General features: G+C 41.8%; 1 protein-coding gene across 1 annotated transcript; it reads left to right on the plus strand.

The window, feature by feature from the left end:
- The first annotated feature begins 12,339 nt into the window (after positions 1-12,339).
- Positions 12,340-12,897, plus strand: LOC132270566 (uncharacterized). The gene has a single exon (XM_059771746.1). It carries the CDS (start codon positions 12,340-12,342, stop codon positions 12,895-12,897), a length of 558 nt encoding a protein of 185 aa, XP_059627729.1.
- The last annotated feature ends 8,736 nt before the right edge of the window (positions 12,898-21,633 follow it).

Here is a 21,633-nt window from a genome sequence, read left to right on the forward strand (position 1 = left end):
AGCTCCCGCTTAGTGAACAAATACTGCAGACTCTTGTGATCACTAAATAGTCTGAAGGACTCACCCAACGGATAATGCCTCCAAATGCGCAAGGTAAAGACCACAGCTGCCAACTCCAAATCATATGTTGGATAATTAAGCTTGTGAGGCTTAAGCTTACGAGATCCATATGAAATCGGTCGCTCTTCCTGTATCAAAACACATCCAAGACCTTGCAAAGAAGCATCTGTGTAGACAAGATACTCAACCCAGCTCTGTGGAGTAGACAGAACCGGTGCAGAAGTCAACTTAATCTTTAGCTCATCAAAAGCTCACTGACAGTTTTCATCCCACATAAATCGTACACCCTTTTTGGTCAAATGAGTGAGTGGTCCTACTGTCTTGGAGAACCCCTGAATGAACCTACAATAATATCCGACCAATCCAAGAAACCTCTGAATCTCGGTAGGTAAAGTAGGCTTTCCCCACTCAACCACTACTGAAACCTTGGCTTGATCTACCGCTATTCCCCTTTTTGACACCACGTGACCCAGAAACTTCACTTCTCGCTGCCAAAATTCACATTTCTCGAATTTGGCATATAACTGGTGTTCATGAAGCATCTGTAACATAATCTGAAGATCTCTAGCATGATCATCCTCAGACCTAGAATAGATCAAGATATCATCAATGAAAACAATGACAAACTGATCTAAATAAGCCCCGAAGATTCTGTTCATTAAATCCATAAAGACTGCTGGTGCATTAGTCAACCCGAACGGCATCACGGGAAACTCATAAGATCCATATCTAGTGAGAAACGCTGTCCTTGGAATATCCTGCTCCCTAACCTGAAGTTGATGATATCCAGAACATAGATCAATCTTAGAGAAGTATGTAGCTCCCTTCAACTGATCAAAAAGATCATCGATCCTGGGCAAAGGGTACTTATTACGAATAGTAACCTTGTTCGACTCCTTGCAATCTATACACAGGGGAAGCGAACCATCCTTCTTTTTCACAAATAGAACCGGTGTTCCCTAGGGTGAAGTACTCCTGCGAATAAAACCTTGGCTGAGTAATTGCTGAATCTGATCCCTCAGCTCTCGTATCTCCACTGGTGCCATCCTATACGGTGCCCTAGCAATAGGCGTAGTGTCTGGAGCTAAGTCATTCACAAAGTCGATCTCGCGACTAGGCGGCAACCCTGGAATCTTCTGAAAAATATCCGAAAAGTCCTGTACAATTGGTATGTGATCCAATGATAGAGTAACCTCCTCCTCCATTTCCTCCTCTACATGGAACAAATAAGTGCTAATGCCCCCATTAGAATGTGGCATAGCGACGACGTACATATCCTGACCAGGTATGGTGAACACAATAGACCTATCAAAACAATTAACTTAGGCATGGTAGTGAGATAACCAATCCATCCCAAGTATCACATTATAAGTGTGCATGTCCAGGACCAATAAATTGGCTGAAAATCTGAGTCTACCAATATCTAGTGTCACTGGCCCATCACTCTCATGTAAAATGGCTGTATCGCCTAACAGTGTAAAAATACCCTGAGGTCTACTGCATACCCGTGTCGTTATCCCAGATAAAGTAACAAAAGATCTAGCTACAAATGAGTGTATAGCACCCGTATCAAATAAAACACGTCCATATAAACCATGAATAGGAAACTTACCCTCAACAGCCTGAGGTGCCTACATATCCTATGGCATGGGGTTATACACCCTACCATGATATAGCTGTTGTGGTACCTATTCCTGAGGCTGTGGCAGTGCCAATAAAACTGGATATGTCTGCCCCTGAATCCGTGGAACCTGTGGAGCTGGTAGAGGCACTAGCGCCCTCTGCCCCTACTGCGTATGCTGTCTCTGTCCCTGTCTTTGTCTTGCTTTAGGACACTGTTTAGAGGTATGACCATACTCTCTACAAGTGTAGCAACTACCCTGGAAAGTACCAAATGGCCTCCTCTGTCGGTTAGTCTGTGGCTGACCCTGTCCTGTCTGTGGTCCCCCATTTTGCTGTCGCTGAATAGGTGCCCTATCCCTATGAGCATCCGAACCACCCTTATGCTTCTTCCAAGGCTGTTGTCCCTGGAATTTGCCTTTGTTATTCTATCGGTGTTCGTTGCCATTCCCTTTCTCAGCTGACTGATTACCAGAGTTTCTGTCACCCCGCTTCTCACCTTTGGCCTGTCTGAAGTCCACGGTCAACTAATACTGCTGTAGAGCGGCGTCTACCACCTGAGCGTAGGTAATATAGGCTAGACTACCTGTAATAGCTATCCTGATAGACCACATCAGTCCCTTAACGAAACTATTACGCTTCTTCTCCTCTCTATCCACCTCCTCCGGTGCAAAAAGAGATAAGCGCGTGAACTGCTGCTCATACTCTGCCACTGTTATGTTCCCTTGCTGTAGATTAAGAAACTCTGTCTTCATAGCTGCCCTGACTGCATAAGAAAAGTACTTCTCATCAAAGCGAGTACAGAACTGATCATAAGTCAATGTCATCCTTTCTTCTGTGGTGGTAACTGACTTCCACCACTGTAGTGCATCCCCAACCAGCTTGAAGGTAGCAAGCATCTGCTTCTGAACCTCCGTGCACTGAACCAGACGAAGATATCGCTCAATATCCTTCTTCCACTGATGAGCTGCTCTCACATCGGTGGAGCCTGTGAACTCAGGTGGGCTCCTCTTTATGAAAGAACTCCTAGCCTTCTCCCAAGTATCAGTCTGAACAACCGGTGCTGGTAACGGTGCTGGTTGTACCTGAGGCTGATTCCGAAGTGCAGCTGTTACCCCTGCTTCTGTAGCCCGAGTAATGAGGTCGTTGACGTGAGGAGGATACTCTGGATCTCCTCCCTGATCCTGAGTCTGCTGCCAGACATTTGCTGCTCTTCCTCCATTTGCGGATGCCGCAGGCGTTCTTGCTGCCTACGTGCCGCTCTCCTCTGTCAACTGTTCATGTTCTGTCTTCCCCTAGTGTTAACCATGCTGTTAACATAGAAAGACAGACATCAGTATGAGTTTAAACAAACCGTAAAGGAATACAATGAATCCTAAACTTAAGCTCTAATCAAGAGAAAAAGCTATACGGAAGTCTTAATACGAAACATCCTAGTGACACTTGAACCTAGAGTTTTCTGATACCAATTGTGATACCCCTCAGATCCGAGACACAGGTTGATCAGGCCCAGGCCCAAACCCGAGGGAATATCAAACAATTAAAGTATTTTAAAATGAACACAGAATATAAAAAATTTAGAATTTAAATAACAAAACTGAAAAGAACTTTAAAATATAAATCCTCCAAATAATACTAAATAAAAATATTCCAATTCTACAAAACCTCCAAGAGTAGAACTTGGGAATCCATCTAGTGGACCCCTTAAATAAAAATCCTAACTGAACTGAATAACCGAAAAGAAAACTAAACTAGAACATCGAGAGAAGTCCTACGTAAGCAGATGAAAAAGAGACTGTCCTCGACAAGCATGATCAAGTTCTAAGGCTGGAACTGTCCAGTACCTGAAAAGAATAAAAGAGTGGGTCAGGCCCACGAACAAGTTCTAATCTAACTGCAATCCATACAGTGACCCGACACGCAGATACACCCTAGATACCTCACAATAGCTATCTAGTCCACAGGTATATATATCCACACTAAGGGACATTCATTGGACCACAATAGGGATCTCAACCTAAATAGAAGGCAACATGCGAAAACGTACCCAAAGGTGGGCATGAGTACCTAGACCTAACATGGTACACCTCAACCTACCATAGCCAGCTACGCATCCACTGCATATACACACCCTAACCAATGAGCCTGAGACTCAAGCTCATCTCGTGGTACCATAACCATATATCTAAAGTCTATCCCAAAACCAGAGTATGTCATTCAATTATTTATTGAGGTGACATACAAAACATAGTCCGGTTAGTCACTCAACTTATTCTGTTGATATGACTTAACTACAACCAACTAATCTAGGAAGTCATTCAACTTAGTAAGTTGATCTGACTTAAACACAAATAGGAATTAATATTTTACAATCCATTCCTTTCATCTAGTAGGTTAGGTCTTAGCGTTTTGAGTTAAACCGTCCCTAGTATGCCACCAACCCATACCGGTGCATACAATCCTCCATATCCATGTAAATTACAACACATAAATAATAGTTTAGCAATTTACAGTCCAAAATCATAATCCAAATAATTACAGAAAAATGTTTAATATTTCAGCAACTATAATCCAAGCGTTAATCCATGCAATTGTAGAAAAGGTTAAATATTTCAACAATTGACATCCAGAGCATGCATAGATCAAAACAAATAAATAAATGACCCTATCATGCATTTAAAATAAGTTTTATAAACATACTAAATCCCATTAAATTGCTAAAATTTAATTAAGCAATTTATTTCTTTTCCATCCGTCAACAGCATAGAAAGTTCATTAATTTTATACTGTTTGTCCCATTGACTAAGAGATCAACTTTAATCAACTTAAGGTCTTAATAACACCCAAAATCAATTTCTTAATCCCTCTGTGAAGACCCAAAATCATCTGAAAAGTTCCCATGCTCAAACAGTACCAATAGTGCGTAAAAAAAGAATATCAGAAAGTGTAAATTGGAGAGAGCCTGGTCCATGAACTTGGGAGCAGGCTCTTTTGCACATTGAGCCGGCTCCATGCAACTTAGAGCCGGCTCTAAGAGTGTGGGAGCCGGCTCTAAGAGTGTGGGAGCTGGCTCCCACTTCCATAGGGTCGGCTCTCACCTCCTCTGAGAGCTTTCAGTCCTGTTTCGCTCCGTTTCAGTCCATCTGCTCCATCTTCAGCCATTCCAACCTTATTGTTCTTCCTCAAAATTGAACTTAAAGATCTTAAATCTCATCTAGTATTAATTCAAACCTTGGTTTATAGTAGTAAGGCTCAATACAAGATTAAAACGGTAGTGACTTTTTATGCTCTAATAGAGCCAAGGAAACCATACATGATAGAATTATTTCAAATAAATTACACAGATAACAGATAATCAAATTTAACAAATAATAGTCATGCATGGTTCAATTAATATCCAATTAATCTCCTAGAGATCATCTAGGTGCACAGGATACAAACCAACGGGAAAGAGGAAGAAAAGAACTTGCTTTTGATTTCAGTAACGAAATCTCTGCGTCGTCTCTAAGTTTCTGGCAATACTGAATACCGTCAAGCCTCCTACTACTCTGGCTCTCCCTTTTCCTAGGTCTGACCCTTAAGCCACAGTCGAAACCTTCACCAAACGTGCTCTGTTTTCTCAAAACCTCGATCTCTTTCTCTCTGCAACCTTGGTACGTGAATAGGGGTTGTGTATTCTCAAAACCCTAAGTCGACATATTGTTCTATATATATAGACTTGACTAAAACCCTATTCCCTGTATGATTAGAGATGGAACCCTAATTACATCCGAGTCGGACCATAGAACACAACCTAAGTTGATCCATGTCGGCTACACAAACTGACTTCTTAGAGAACCCTAGTTAAGTAACGTATTTTTAAAAAATCATTTAACTTATTTTACATAATTAAACAATTACAATAACTCAATTAATACTTAATTAAACTAGTTACCAATAATTAAAAGAGAACAACAAAGGCTAGTAAAGAAACAATTAATTCAAATAATTAAACAAAACTACTACTGCAATTTAAAATAGAACAAATATAGCAATTTAACATAAGTAATTAACTATAACGTAACACAACCAAGCAAACAACCAGCAAAACACATAAGAATGCAAAAATTACCATAAAACTGTAAAATAAACTATCGAGACTATCCTTTTAAAATTAGGGGTATTATATTCTTCCCCCCTAACAAAAAGAATTCCCTCCTCGGAATTCTCTCTTACCTTCTTCCAATATTTCAGAAAACTATGAGCGAATGATATCCTCCTGTTCCCAAGTAGACTCACCCTCATTGTGATGACTCAACTAAAAACACGCACCAAAGGGATAACCTTATTTTGAAGGACTTGATCCCGACGGTCGACAATGCAACACGGTGGCTCCAAATAAGTTACATCCGGCTGCAACTCAATCTCCCCAACATCGATATGCTGATACCGATCCTCATCTCGTAAAAATTTTTGCAACATGGAAACATGAAACACGTTGTGTACGCGATCCAAATTATTCGGAAGTGTCAACCGATAAGCGACAGCTCCAACACGATCCGTAATCATGAATGGACCAAAAAATCATGGAGACAACTTCCCTTTCTTCCCAAAGTGCATGACTCCCTTCAGATGAGACACTTTAAGGAGAACCTGATCCCCAACCTGAAACTCCCAAGCACGTGTGCAATGATCGGCATAACTCTTCTGCCGACTCTTCGCAGTGCACATGCGATCCCTTATAAGAGCAATCTTCTCAGAAGTATCCTTAATGAACTCTGGACCCAAGAATCTACTCTCCCCAACCTCCATCCAACAAACAGGCGATCGACACGGTCGGCTGTATAATGCCTCAAATGGTGCCATCCTAATAGTCTTCTGGAAACTGTTGTTATATGCAAACTCCATAAGCGGTAAATAATCCTCCCAGTGGCCCTTAAAATCAAGAACACATGACCGAAGCATATCCTCCATGATCCGATTAACCCTCTCAGTCTGTCCATCAGTTTGAGGATGATAAGCAGTGCTAAGATGCAACTCTGTACCTAAAGCCTGCTGAAAACTCTTCCAGAATCCTGACACAAAGCTCGAATCCCTGTCCGATATAATTAATAGTGGAATGCCATGCTACTTTACAATCTCTGTAATTAAAAGTCTTACCAACTGCTCCGAAGTGAAGTCAGTGCGAATAGGCAAGAAATGAGCTGATTTCGTCAATCTGGTCATAATAACCCAAATGGAATTGTGATCCTTGAAGGAATTAGGCAACCCTTCCACAAAATCCATAGAAATACTCTCCCATTTCCACTCTGGTATCAGCAGTGGCTGTAGAGCTCCTAGCAGCCGTTGATGATCAATCTTGACCATCTGACAAGTACTACATCGAGAGACAAAAATAGCAATGTATTTCTTCATACCTGCCCACCAAAACTTCCGCTTCATATCCTGATCCTTCTTGTCTCCTCCTGGATGAACAGAAAACTCAGAGTGGTGAGTCTCAGTCATCACATCCTTCCTCAAATCATCATCAGAAGGTACCACCAAACGTCCTTTGTACCTCAAACCTCCATCAATCCTAATATAGTAAAATGAGAGCTCACCGGAAACTAACTCTGCAACTTTGTCAATACACTGTTGATTCGTGAGTTGTGCCTTCAAAACCTTGTGAATCATATAAAGCGTAATTACCATGCAAGCCACGAAAGCATCCAACAACTCATCCACCTTCTTCGAAGCATTCCACTCAGTGCTGAATAAAGCAGAAAGACTACCAACAAGTCAGTGATTGAGTGTATCTGCCACTACATTCGCTTTCCTAGGATGGTACTGTATAGAAAAATGATAGTCTTTCACAAACTCTAACCATCAGCGCTGTCTCATATTCAGCTCCCGTTGAGTGAACAAATACTGCAGACTCTTGTGATCGTTAAATAATTTGAAGGACTCACCCAACAGATAATACCTCCAAATGCGCAAGGCAAAGACCACAATTGCCAACTCCAAATCATGTGTTGGATAATTAAGCTCGTGAGGCTTAAGCTTACGAGATCCATATGAAATCGGTCACTCCTCCTGCATCAAAACACACCTAAGACCTTGCAAAGAAGCATTTATGTAGACAAGATATTCAACCCCGCTCTGTGGAGAAGACAGAACCCGTGCAGAAGTCAACTTAATCTTTAGGTCATCAAAAGCTCGCTGATAGTGTTCATCCCATACAGACCGTACACCCTTTTTGGTCAGATGAGTGAGTGGTCCCGCTACCTTGGAGAACCCCTGGATGAACCTACGATAATATCCGGCCAATCGGAGTTTTCTCGAATTAACAGGGTACACCTCAACCTACCATAGCCAGCTACGCATCCACTGCATATACGCACCCTAATCAATGAGCTTGAGACTCAAGCTCATCTCGTGGTACCATAACCATATATCTAAAGTCCATCCCAAAACCAGAGTATGTCATTCAATTATTCATTGAGGTGACATACAAAACACAGTCCGGTTAGTCACTCAACTTATTCAGTTAATATGACTTAACTACAACCAACTAATCCAGGAAATCATTCAACTTAGTCAGTTGATTTGACTTAAACACAAATAGGATTCAATATTTCACAATCCATTCCTTTCATCCAGTAGGTTAGGTCTTAGCGTTTTGAGCTAAACCGTCCCTAGTATGCCACCGTCCCCTATCGGTGCATACAATCCTCCATATCTATGTAAATTACAACACATAAATAATAGTTTAGCAATTTACAGTCCAAAATCATAATCCAAATAATTGCAGAAAAGTGTTTAATATTTTAGCAACTACAATCCAAGCGTTAATCCATGCAATTGTAGAAAAGGTTAAATATTTCAACAATTGACATCCAGAGCATGCATGGATCAAAACAAATAAATAAATGACCCTATCATGCATTTAAAATAATTTTTATAAACATACTAAATCCTATTAAATTGCTGAAATTTAATTAAGCAATTTGTTTCTCTTCTATCTGTTAACAGCATAGAAAGTTTATTAATTTTATACTGTTTGTCCCATTGACTTAGAGATCAAATTTAATCAACTTAAGGTCTTAATAACACCCAAAATCAATTTCTTAATCCCTCTGTGAAGACCCAGAACCATTAGAATAGTTCCCATGCTCAAACTGTACCAACAGTGCGTAAAAAAAATATATATCAGAAAGTGTAAATTGGAGAGAGCCTGCTCCACGAACTTGGGAGCAGGCTCTTTTGCACATGGAGCCAGCTCCATGCATCCTGGAGCTGGCTCTCAGAGTGTGGGAGCCGGCTCCCACTTCCATGGAGCCGGCTCTCACCTCATCTGAGAGCTTTCAGTCCCGTTTGGCTCCGTTTCAGTCAATCTGCTCCGTCTCTGACCATTCCAACCTTACTATTCTTCCTCTAAATTGAACTTAAGGGTCTTAAATCTCATCTAGTATTAATTCAAACCTTGGTTTATAGCAGTAAGGCTCAATACAAGATTAAAACAGTAGCGACTTTTTACGCTAAAACAGGGATGATGAAACCATACATAATAGAATTATTTCAGATAAATTACACAGATAACAGATAATCAAATTTAACATATAATAGTCATGCATGGTTCAATTAATGTCCAAATAATCTCCTAGAGATCATTTAGGTGCACAGAACACAAGCCAACAGGAAAGAGGAAGAAAAGAACTTGCCTTTGATTTCAGTAACGAAATCTCGGCGTCGTCTCTAAGTTTTTGGCAATACTGAACACCGTCAAGCCTCCTACTACTCCGGCTCTCCCTTCTCCTAGGTCTGACCCTTAAGCCGCAGTCGAAACCCTCACCAAACGTGCTCTATTTTCTCAAAACCTCTCTCTCTTTCTCTCTGCAACCTTGGTACGTGAATAGGGGTTGTGTATTCTCAAAACCCTAAGTCGACATACTGTTCTATATATATAGACTTGACTAAAACCCTATTCCCTGTATGATTAGAGATGGAACCCTAATTACATCCGAGTCGGACCGTAGAACACAACTTAAGTTGATCCATGTTGGCTACACAAACTGACTTCTTAGAGAACCCTAGTTAAGTAATGTATTTTTAAAAACTCGTTTAACTAATTTACATAATTAAACAATTACAATAACTCAATTAATACTTAATTAAACCAGTTAGCAATAATTAAAAGAGAACAATAAAGGCTAGTAAAGAAACGATTAAATCAAATAATTAAACAAAACAACTGCTGCAATTTAAAATAGAACAAATACGGCAATTTAACATAATTAATTAACCATAATGTAACACAACCAAGCAAACAACCAAAAAAACACATAAGAATGCAAAAATTACCATAAAACCGTAAAATAAACTACCGAGACTATCCTTTTAAAATTAGGGCTATTATAGGTACCCGCGGGGGCAGGGCAAATTGGCATCCCTAGTAAAGATGGCAATAAGGGCGAGTTTGGGTGGGTGTACCCTCCCTGGCTCCGCAACCATTTAAAAACCTCACACCCGTCCCCGCCCAAAATCGCAAAACTGGGGGACTTTCCACCCCATCCCTGCCTCTGTTTAACATCTTTACCCCAGCGGGTACCCGCCCTGCCCCGTTTAAGACCAGAAATTCTTCTCAATTTAATTTTTTTTTTTTTATCAACTACAATTATATAATTATTGAAAAGATTTATAAAAAAAAATGGACAATAAATAGTTTAATATAAAATTCAACATTAAAAACATTCTAAATGGTCACACAAGCTACTTATTCCAGATTTTCAGATTTTGTTACAAAACAAACTGTCTCAATATATATATGTGGAGGGAAAAAATCCCCTCCAATGAAATTACTCCACGTCATCTCAGATGCAAATCTGTCTTCCAAAGGCCCATCACACTCAAGCCCAAATTGAGTGTATTCTCAGCCTAGGGTCTCAGTTATCAGCCCTTTAGACCTTTATCCAGGCCGGATCAAGAGGATATCAACCCATTCGCTAATATCTAGCATACGGCCCATTATTCAAAGCCCAGCTAGTTATGAAGAAATCCTGCCAATAGGAGGATTTACCATGGAAGGAAATTTTACACAGGGCAAGTTCTGTACATAGAAAATTCTTCAATGGAAAGAACTCTAATTGTAAAGAAAGTCATACATGGAAAGGATTGGAGGACAAGCAATGCTAGTCTTACTATAATTCTATTATCTTTTGTGTATAAATAGAGGCCAAGACCTCCAATAAAAGGATCCCAAAATCATCCAAGCAATTCAATTCTTCAATAGGCATTGTTCTTGTTTATTCTTATTGTTTGTTGAGTGTGTTGTATTATTTTCTCTCGATCGTAATTGGTTGAGCGAAATTTTGCACTTACACTTTGGCGCCGTCTGTGGGAAACGTTTCCAAAGATATTCCCACTCTTGTTTCACAGGTGAGTCCTGCAACTACCATCCAGAATGTCGAACGGAGGATCTTCAACAGATCAACAGACGGAGTTGATGCAAAAGATGCGTGAAGAGTTTCTACACCAGTTTGACGTACTTCGTCAGGAAAATGAAGCAAGTGTGGCTCAGATCGCCTTGCTTCAATAGCAGAATAACACTCTGCAAACGGTGATGGCTCAGTTGGCACCACTGCCACCGGTGGGTGACACAGCAACACCCTCTAATCAGAATATTCCTCCGATTACCAGGCTTCCCCCTAATGGGGCTCCACCTAATGGGGCACGACCTAATGAGGCTCAGCCGAATGAGGTTCAGCAACAACGGAGGGCAAGATCCGAGGTTGCGGCTTCAGACAACATCCCTCATCGCATGCAGGATGAGCAAGTCGAATCCAGCCATAACCTCACGGTGTGGTCTAATGGAATCCCAGATGGTGCAGGTGTTCAGGATGCCTTTGATGAGTAAAGACTCCTAAAAATTTAGACACCTGCTGAGATGGCTAGAGAATACAAAATTCCTTGGTTTAAACTCCTTTCACTGACGATGTGTATCTGGTTGAGAGGCCCAAGAAATTTACCATGCCTTCTTTCACCTAATTTGATGGAACGGGGGATCCTTCTCGGCACCTAGATCATTACGCTCAAAAGATGGCTTTGGACGATCGTAATGACCCTTGGATGTGCAGAGTTTTTCCTACTAGCTTGATAGGAGCAGCACTAGAGTGGTTCAGGAATAGACTGCATAAGTCCATCCCGGATTACGTAACTCTGTGCACCATGTTCCTGGCATAGTATTGCGGAAATAAGAAGCAAAAGAAGAGCATTGCCAGCCTTTTCACCGTAAGGCAAAAGAAGGGGGAAACATTGGAGGATTTCTTATCAAGATTCAACATGGAAGCCTCAGAAATAGCAGATTGTCATCCCGCAACTGCTATAGAGACATTTAAACTTACGATGATTCAGGGGATAAAGTTCCACACTTCCTTGGTCAAATATTCTCCTCCCGACATGCAGACTCTCAATGCCAGGGCCCAGATCTACATTCGGCTCGAGGAAAATATAGCCCACCGAGCGCAGCACGCCACCCTCATGACGGTGGAGAACAAGCCTCGAGAAAGAATTCCAACTTCAAAGATTCAGAAAAGCTAACGTTCTTCAACGCCGATCACCCAGGCACCTGAGAAGAGGCAAAGGGTAGAGGAAGGATTTACACCTCTTCGAACTACCTTGGCTCGGCTCTTCCAAGAGAATAAGATGAAGTTCACAACTCCGCAGCCAATAAAGCAACCCCTGGAGCAAAGGGACAAAAGCAAGCATTGCGCTTATCATCGAGATTATGGGTATTCAACCAATGATTGCAGATCCCTTAGGCTACAGGTGGAGAATATGATCGCCAGAGGTGAGTTGGCGGATTACCTCATGAAAAAGGAGTATGCAAAGCCCCGCGAGGTCTATCCCTACAAGGTGGAAGGTACGCAAGTAAAATTCATTCATACAATACATGGCAGGTCTGAAGATGATCAAGAGTCCGAGGGGGTATACAGATTCAGATTGAGGGCAGCCCACAAGCTCAGGAAGATATCCTCAGTCAATGCTATCGCTTCGGGTAGCATCAATATTGGATTCGGATATGGCAACCTATCCAGAGTTCAACTCCCCCACGAGGATCCATTGGTCATTAGTCTTTTAGTGGCCAATTGTATGATCAAGAGGGTTTTGATAGATCTAGGAAGTAGCGCCAACATTATCACAAAGATGGTCTTTGAGCAGCTAGAGATCCCGTCATCATCAATTCGACCTACCTCTCGTTGATGGGATTCGATGGCATAAGAGTAGATCCCTTGGGAGTAATAGACTTATCCGTAACTGCGGCGAAAAGGACTCTGAAGGAGAACTTTGTTTTAACAGAGATTCATTCTTCTTATAATCTTATTATGGGAAGAGGCTGGATACACCGGATGAGATGAGTTCCGTCCACCCTTCACCAGGTGATGCGGTGCTTATCTCCGGATGGAAAAGAAGTGATTAATCTATGGGGTGATCAAGTCACTGCGAAGGAATGCTATATGTTGACACAGGCTGAAGCAAAAAAGGTGTCTACTCAGCAACAACCAGGTGTGGCTTCCAAAAATATACCCAAATAGCAATTACAGAGCCCTCTGCCCAGGTATCTCAAGGTAGAGGAGGAAGAGGAAATTGCGAAGCCCACCGAGGAAACCCTTGAAGCCGTGGAAGTTATCCTCAGCAACCCTCAGAAGGTCACTTATTTAGGCTCTTCCTCCACGTCTGAAGAAAAGGAGGCGTTAATTAATGTTATTCGGAGCAATGCAGATGCTTTTGTATGGGGTCACTCGGACATGGTAAGGATTGATCCTTTAGTTTCCTGCCATAGTCTGAAGGTGAATCCGGAGTTTAAACTGGTTAAACAGAAGCACTGAAGGTTTGCCCCCGAACGCAATCGCATTATAGCTGAAGAAGTAAACAAGTTGTTACAAGTAGGTTTCATTCGAGAAGTGCAATATCCACAGTGGCTGTCAAACGTGGTGGTCGTACAGAAGAAGAATGGAAAGTGGAGGGTTTGTGTAGAGTATACCAACCTTAACAAAGCCTGCCCTAAAGATAGCTTCCCTCTACCCAAGATAAATCAGATGGTTAATGCTACCACCAGCTACGAGAGGCTGACATTCCTTGATGCATTCTCGGGATACAATCAAATTCCTGTGAACCCTGAAGATGAAGAAAAAATGGCTTTCATTACAGAAAAGGGGACTTGTTGTTACAGGGTCATGCCCTTTGGACTGAAGAACGCTGGAGCTACTTATCAACGTCTTGTCAATAAGATCTTTGATAATCTGTTGGGAAAGATAGTTGAAGCATATATAGCTGACATGGTGGTCAAAAGTGTGAAGAAGGAGGACCATCCGAAGCATCTCCAGGAAGTTTTTAATACCTTGAAGAAGTACAACATGAAGTTAAATCCATCCAAGTGCTCTTTTGCGGTATCATCGGGTCAATTCCTCGGCCACATAGTAAATAGAAGAGGGATAGAGGTAAGTCCAGCTCAGGCTAAGGCCCTCATCCAGAATCAGGAACCAAAAAATCGCAGGGAGGTACAAGTTCTTACCGGTCGGACCGCAGCCCTCAGCCGGTTTATATCCCGATTGTCAGATAAGTGCAAACCATTCTTCGATGCTATAAGATCTAAGAATAAAGATATATGGGGACCTCAGCAGCAAGAGGCCCTCAATCAGTTGAAAGGTTACATGGCCGAACCACCAATTCTATCCGCTCCAAAACCCAGGGAGGTTCTTATTATGTATTTGACGATTTCTAGTATAGCGACAAGTGTAGCATTGATTAGAAATGAAGGAAAGAGGCAACATCCAGTCTTCTACACAAGTAAGAAAATGACAGATGCGGAGACGCGATATAGCAAAGCAGAGAAAATCATCTTAGCTTTGGTCTATGCCAAGAGGAAGCTTCGGCATTATTTTGAATCTCACAGCATTGTGGTACTCACCAACTATCCTATACGGGGTATACTCTCTAAGCCCGATCTATCTGGGAGAATTACCAAATGGGCAATCGAGCTCAGTTCCTTCGACATAACTTATGAGCCGAAGGTGTCGCACAAGGGACAAGCCGTAGCAGACTTTCTTCTCGAATATAAAGACACTCCCGAAGAGCCGGAACCCCCTGAACCACAGTGGGAGCTTCGGGTCGATGGTTCCTTGAGTCAAACAAGTGTAGGGGTAGGGGTTGTTATGTCAACACCCAAAGGCACCAAGTTACAACAGTCTATTTGCTTAAAATTCCCTGCTACGAACAATAAGGCCAAGTACGAGGCGTTACTTGCTGGTCTTCGATTGCCCAACAGCCTCAATGTATGTTGTTTAAAGGTTTTTAGTGACTCACAGCTTGTTATAAATCAAGTGACAGGTCAGTACCATCCCAAAGAGCAAAGAATGAAAGTATATAAAGAAGCTATAGAGAATGTTACACGGGGATTCGATCAAATCGAATTCTGTCAGGTACCTCGTGTTGAGAATGCCGAAGCAGATCAATTAGCCACAATAGCGTCATCCTCAAATGAAGATCCGACTCGGATTATGCCGATTGACGTCTTGGACGAGCCCAGCATTAACCCTCAGCAAGAAGTAATGGTGATTCCAATTATTCCTCGAGAACTATGCTGGATTGATCCACTAGAAGCCTACCTCAAGCATGGAATTCTTCCAAACCAGAAGCCCGAAGCACGGAAGCTCCGACTCACCGCAGCTAAATATGCCATCATTAACAACCAGTTATACCGGAAGTCATTTTAAGGTCCTTACCTGAAATGTTTAAGCCCTACTGAGGCTCTTGTGGTGTTGAAACAAATCCATGATGGAGATTGCGGTAACCATTCTGGGGGTAGATCCCTTGTACATAAAGTTCTAACTTAAGGCTACTTCTGGCCAAACTTGGCCCGGAATGCAGAAGAGTATACTCGGAGATGTGACAAATGTCAACGCCATGGTCCCATGAAGCATTAACCTGCTGAGGATTTGCATCCAATGGCAAATCCATGGCCATTAGCACAATGGAGGATTGATATGGTGGGCCCTTTACCCAAGACCGTGGAACAAAAGGAGTACGTGCTATTGGCTACAGATTATTTTACTAAATGGGTAAAAGTCGAGGCCTACTCAAGTGTGACCCATGAGCAGGTAAAAAGTTTCCTTTGGAACAACAGCATTTGCCGATTTGGGGTCCCAAAAGTTATTATGATGGATAATGGTAAGAACCTCGACAATAAAAGTACAAGAAAATTCTTCGCTGAGCATGGAATTGTACAAAAGCTAGCTGCAGTCAGTCATCCACAAGGGAATGGACAGGTTGAAATAACTAATCGAACCATTTTCAGTTGTTTAAAGAAGAAGCTGGAGAAACTCAAAACAAAATGGTATGAGAATCTCCCTCAGGTGCTTTGGGCGTACCGAACCACACCACGGCGGCCCACGGGAGAGAATCCCCTTGTTATGGCTTATGGATCCGAAGCTGTGATCCCAACCGAAGCGGCAATTCCAACCCTTTGGACATCCTTGTTGCTTAAAAGAAACAATAGTCAGCAGCTCGAACATAGTCTCAATCTCCTGGATGAAAAAAGGGATGCTGCAGTAATTAGGCTTGCTTCATATCAGCAGCAGCTGCGCAACAATTATAAAAAACGTGTCAGATTCAGGAGCTTTGCGGTAGGCGATTGGGTTCTGAAGCAAGAGACAGCTCATGTAAAGAAACTGGAACCTAATTGGACCAGACCTTACAGGGTTACCGAAGTAGTGAGGAAGGGAGCATATCGTTTGGCCGAAGTTGATGGACGTCCCATTGCGCGTCCTTGGAATGCAATACACCTTAAAAGGTATTTCCATTAGATAAGTTGGTCAATTTTATTAAGAATTCTTCACAAATAAGGCTGCGTATACCCACAGTCAGCCAAGTTTTTCTTTATTTTGCTTCTATTCCATTTGTTTCTTTCCATAAAAATGGGGGCCATACCACCATTCTATGATTATGCAATTTTGCATTGCGTTATGCATTAGCAACATTCTATGATTATGCAATTTTGCGTCGCGTTATGCATTAGCAATTTTTATGCAAACAAATTTTCGTACTACACTGTGATTATGCAATTTTATGCTTTTATGCAAAGCAATGTTGGAAGCAAGTTATTAAAAAGCATGTGTTTTGACCTATGGTTAAAACTCTCTATCCCACATCGACAAAAAAGTGTGAGTTACATTCTGTTATATATGGGAATATTTAAATATTTGATTGCGGTGTAAGGAGGGCCTACTGGTATTAAAAGCTGTCAAGCTCAATACTAGAGGCATTCCTTACACTGACCTTTTTGACAAAATTTAGTTTATGTCCCACGTCGGATAAAAATAGAAAAGAAATGTGGTTAATATATGCGCAGTCCATTACATTTGGTTACTAAGAAGGGAGTATTAATGGAGGAAAGTCTCCAAAGTAAACAAATAGGAAACTTCATAGCCATTGTTACTCGCTTTCTTGGCCTCCTATCATTTTTGAGTCCTCGGCGTCATGATAAGTTGTTTGAAAAAGAGAAAAAGAGAAGAATATATATATATATATATATATATATATATATATATATATATATGCAAACTTCTCCTCAGGCCCAACGCCGAGGAGAAACCAACCTGCCTCGGACCCAAAGTGTCCAGCTCAGCAAACCTCCCCTCAGGCTCAGCGCCGGGGAGTAATTCATTCGCCTCGGACCCTAAGTGTCCAGCTCAACAAACCTCCCCTCAGGCTCAGCGCCGGGGAGTAATTTATTCACCTCGGACTCAAAGGATCCGGCTCAGAAAACCTCCCCTCAAGCTCAGCGCCGGAGAGTAATTCATTCGCCTCGGACCCTAAGTGTCCGGCTCAGCAAACCTCCCTTCAGTCTTAGCGCTGGGGAGTAATTTATTGGCCTCGGACCCTAAGTGTCCGGCTCAGCAAACCTCTCCTCAAGCTCAGCGCCGGGGAGTAATTTATTCACCTCGGACTCTAAGTGTCCCGCTCAGCAAACCTCCCCTCAGGCTCAGCGCCGGGGAGTAATTTATTCGCCTCGGACTCTAAGTGTCCGGCTCAGCAAACCTCCCCTCAGGCTCAGCGCCGGGGAGTAATTTCTTCGCCTCAGACTCTAAGTGTCCGGCTTAGCAAACCTCCCCTCAGGCTCAGCGCCGGGGAGTAATTTATTCGCCTCAGACTCTAAGGATCTAGCTCAGAAAACCTCCCTTCAGGCTCAGCGCCGGGGAGTAATTCATTCGCCTCGGACCCAAAGTGTCCGGCTCAACAAACCTTACTCTCACGCTTATATTTACTGATTCTAAGTTCGGTAATATAAGCCACGAGATTGTCCCACATCGAAAAACTACAAGGAGAAACAAGTATAAATATACTTGCTTCACATAAATTCATTTCAAGAAGGGTTCCCTTGACGGTTAAATCACTAGAGGAAAAAACAATCCTCTATTATCAGATAAACCGTTAGAGGAGATCTCCTCTTCATATCTTATTTATTTTGCTTCAGACAAAAACAGATAAGGAACCCTCAGGCAGGGTACTTTTCTTAAAAAAAAAAAAAAAAAAAAAAAAAAAAATCTCATCCAATAGAGTTTATGCAATATCAAAAGCATATAAGCATACTCAATCGAAGCAGAATAAAAGTGACACAGCTTAAGAAATAAGGTTATATCATTCATGTTTATCATTCGCCTCAGTTGTTTCAATACAAAAAAAAAAAAAAAAAAAAAGTAAAAGTTACTCGATCCTACTTCCTCTTCGGATCAAACTTGGCAGATTCGAAGGCATTTACCACAGCTGGACTTGCAGGTGGAGGATTTGATGGGCCAGTTGCAGGAGTGGAGACACTTGGAGCTGAAGGGACCTCAAGGTGAGCTTTCACCATCTCAGCAAAAAGAACTTTAGCTTCTTGAGCCTTCGGACCCTCATCATAAGGGAAAGACACTTCCATATGAGCATCAAAAGCCTCGGGATCTGTTGTTTTTTCCCCTGAACCTTGATTGAAGCCGGACCTGAAGGCCTTGGTGCTAGATAAGCGCACCAAACTGGAGTAACGACCTTGCATCTGCCTCCCGGCAATGATGCAGGTGCTAAGGGCATCATTCAAACGCTGGACTTCAGCCTCTAGCGATTCCACTTTTGTATCAGAAGCAGCCAGACGCTTCTTATAAACATCCCGAGCCTCATATGCAATTTGTGCATTGGCAATGGCATGGGATGCCTTCTTCTCAGAATTGCTGAGATCTTTCTCCAGCTTCTTAATAGAAAGAGACTGAGCCTCAGCAGTGGCACAAAGGGCCATAGTGTGATACAAGCCTTGCATCATCAGATAATAAAAATAGTAAGATAAACAAAATAGAGAAGAAAGTTAAAAGAGCATAAGGGAGAGCAAACCTCTATGGCTCAAACGGGGGTAGATGGAAGCAACTGTTCCAATCCCATTCTGCCAATAATTTCTTCATCTTTGGGAAGCCACATCCCCTGAGTAACTGTCAGTGCAGCGGATGGGTCGGTAATCATGGAATCACCAGAGTGAAGCACCGATTTATCAGCTCTTGAGAAAGAGGGCGTCCAAGGTGCCCCGATCTCAGCTAAAACATATGCTCTGACCTCTTCCTCAGGGTTAGTTTCTTCAGCCTTTTTGCCTTTGCTCTTAGAAGGAATCTTATTCTTACCAGAGGAAGGTGGGTTGGACTTAGTCTTCTTTAAAGGAGGCTCGTCAACCTCAGTCTCGTGCTCATTTGATCTAATAATTATCAGAGGCCGATCCTTAGCAGCTTTCTTCTTTAGGGCTTCAGCCCTCTGTTTTTCTTCCTCAGTCATTGGGAAGGTATCAAAAGAAGGAAGTGAAAGGTCCATGAGGTCTGCAGCTACAGCTCTGGAAGCAATTTCCTTAAGGCTTGCCGAGGTAAGCAGATCCTCAACAGAGGGGGGATCGCACCAAACTTGCTTTTCAAGGAAGGTGAGTCTTTTCTTGGCAGCAGAAGAAGGAAATGTCACTGAAATAAGACCAAGAAATTCATAAATACACCGAAAGAGTAAGACTCAACATGGGAAACAACCAGAACAATTTTTATGAAGAGAGGGGGCATATTCTATACCTAATTTCCCAAACTTGCGTGGGATTAGGAGCTTGCTCGATTGAGATACAACCCATTTCCCTTTAACGATTATCATCCTCTCTTTCCACTTCTTTTTAGAGGAAGGGAGGTTTGTACATATCCTCTGGTGCAAAGGAGAAGTAAAATAAAAGCGGCCAGGTTCGGTTTCGTGCTTAGAAATAGCATAAGTAATCAGCAAATCAGCAAGAGTCAAATCAAGACTCTCCAGCCTTCGGCAAACTAGGAGTGCCGAGATTATTCGGAAGAAGTTAGGGTTTACTTGTAGGGGTGAAATCCCTAATTTATTAAAAACTAGATGATAAAAAGGGTGAAGGGGGAACCGAAGGGCGTTGAGATACCCAACAGAAAGGAGCAACTCGTCATCGTCGACGCCTTCGCCGGCACAAAAATCGGAGCCCTTGGGGTATTCTACAATTTCTACATCCTCGGGAATCTCAAAATCCTCCATTGTGGATTCAATGGAAAACTTAATATGACGAACAGATAAGATTGCATTTTTCTCTTCCTTAGTAAAAATGCTATCCGACCTTGAGGTGGACGACTCAGCCGGAAGTGAGGAAACATCCGGCTGATTGGCCGAGTCATTTGCAGATCTAGGGAAGCCAGAAACCCTAGGAGGAGGAACCCTAATGAGGTTGGGGGAAGACGATGGTGTGGATTCTGAATCCACGATTTCTACATATTCAGGAGAAGTCGAAGTATTCATAATGTAAGATTGAAGGAAGAAGTTCAAGGACTAACCTGGAGATATGAGAATGTGAAGAACGCAATGAACGAAACAAACGCAGAAGCAAGTCTTGAAGAAGTCCTTGAGTCGGAATAACGATAGACACAAATGGAAACACCTCATGCGAAAGTGTCAACTATACAACTTCAATTCCCTTTTAATTAGGAGCCGTAGTCTAATTAAAGAGGAATTAGGGGCAAAGTATGGAGGGAAAAAACCCCTCCAATGAAATTACTCCACGTCATCTCAGATGCAAATCTGTCTTCCAAAGGCCCGTCACACTCAAGCCCAAATTGAGTGTATTCTCAGCCCAGGGTCTCAGTTATCAGCCCTTTAGACCTTTATCCAGGCCGGATCAAGAGGATATCAACCCATTCGCTAATATCAAGCATACGGCCCATTATTCAAAGCCCAACTAGTTATGAAGAAATCCTGCCAATAGGAGGATTTACCATGGAAGGAAATTTTACACAAGGCAAGTTCTGTGCATAGAAAATTCTTCAATGGAAAGTACTCTAAATGTAAAGAAAGTCATACATAGAAAGGATTGGAGGACAAGTAATGCGAGTCCTACCATAATTTTACTATCTTTTGTGTATAAATAGAGGCCAAGACCTCTAATAAAAGGATCCCAAAATCATCCATGCAATTCAATTCTTCAATAGGCATTGTTCTTGTTTATTCTTATTATTTGTTGAGTGTGTTGTATTATTTTTTCTTGATCGTAATTGGTTGAGCGAAATTTTGCACTTACAATATATTAGTGATAATTTCACTGACACCCCCTCAGATTTGGCCAAATATCACTCTCAAACATTTTTCGAAAAAAACTATCACTCACATTATAAACGTTTGCTCCGTTTTTCACTCACACTCCAAAAATTAGTTAACAGGCGTGTTAGACCACTTTTTACATGTAAAAAGTTATTCTTATCCTTTAACTCATGTAAAAAGTTATTCTTATCCTTTAACTTTGGTTTGACATACTAAATTGTTTCTTTAATGATTCAAATGACATGTTTATCCTCATTTGACTTTAATTTAACTAACTAAATTATTTCTTTAAGTACTCAAATGACATGTTTGCCCTTACTTGTCCATTGAAGCACTCTGAATCTCTTA

This window comes from Cornus florida, unplaced genomic scaffold (assembly GCF_030987335.1).
Source record: "Cornus florida cultivar Cherokee Brave unplaced genomic scaffold, ASM3098733v1 CherokeeBrave_3.0.0_Hap2_Chr08, whole genome shotgun sequence".
NCBI lineage: Eukaryota > Viridiplantae > Streptophyta > Magnoliopsida > Cornales > Cornaceae > Cornus > Cornus florida.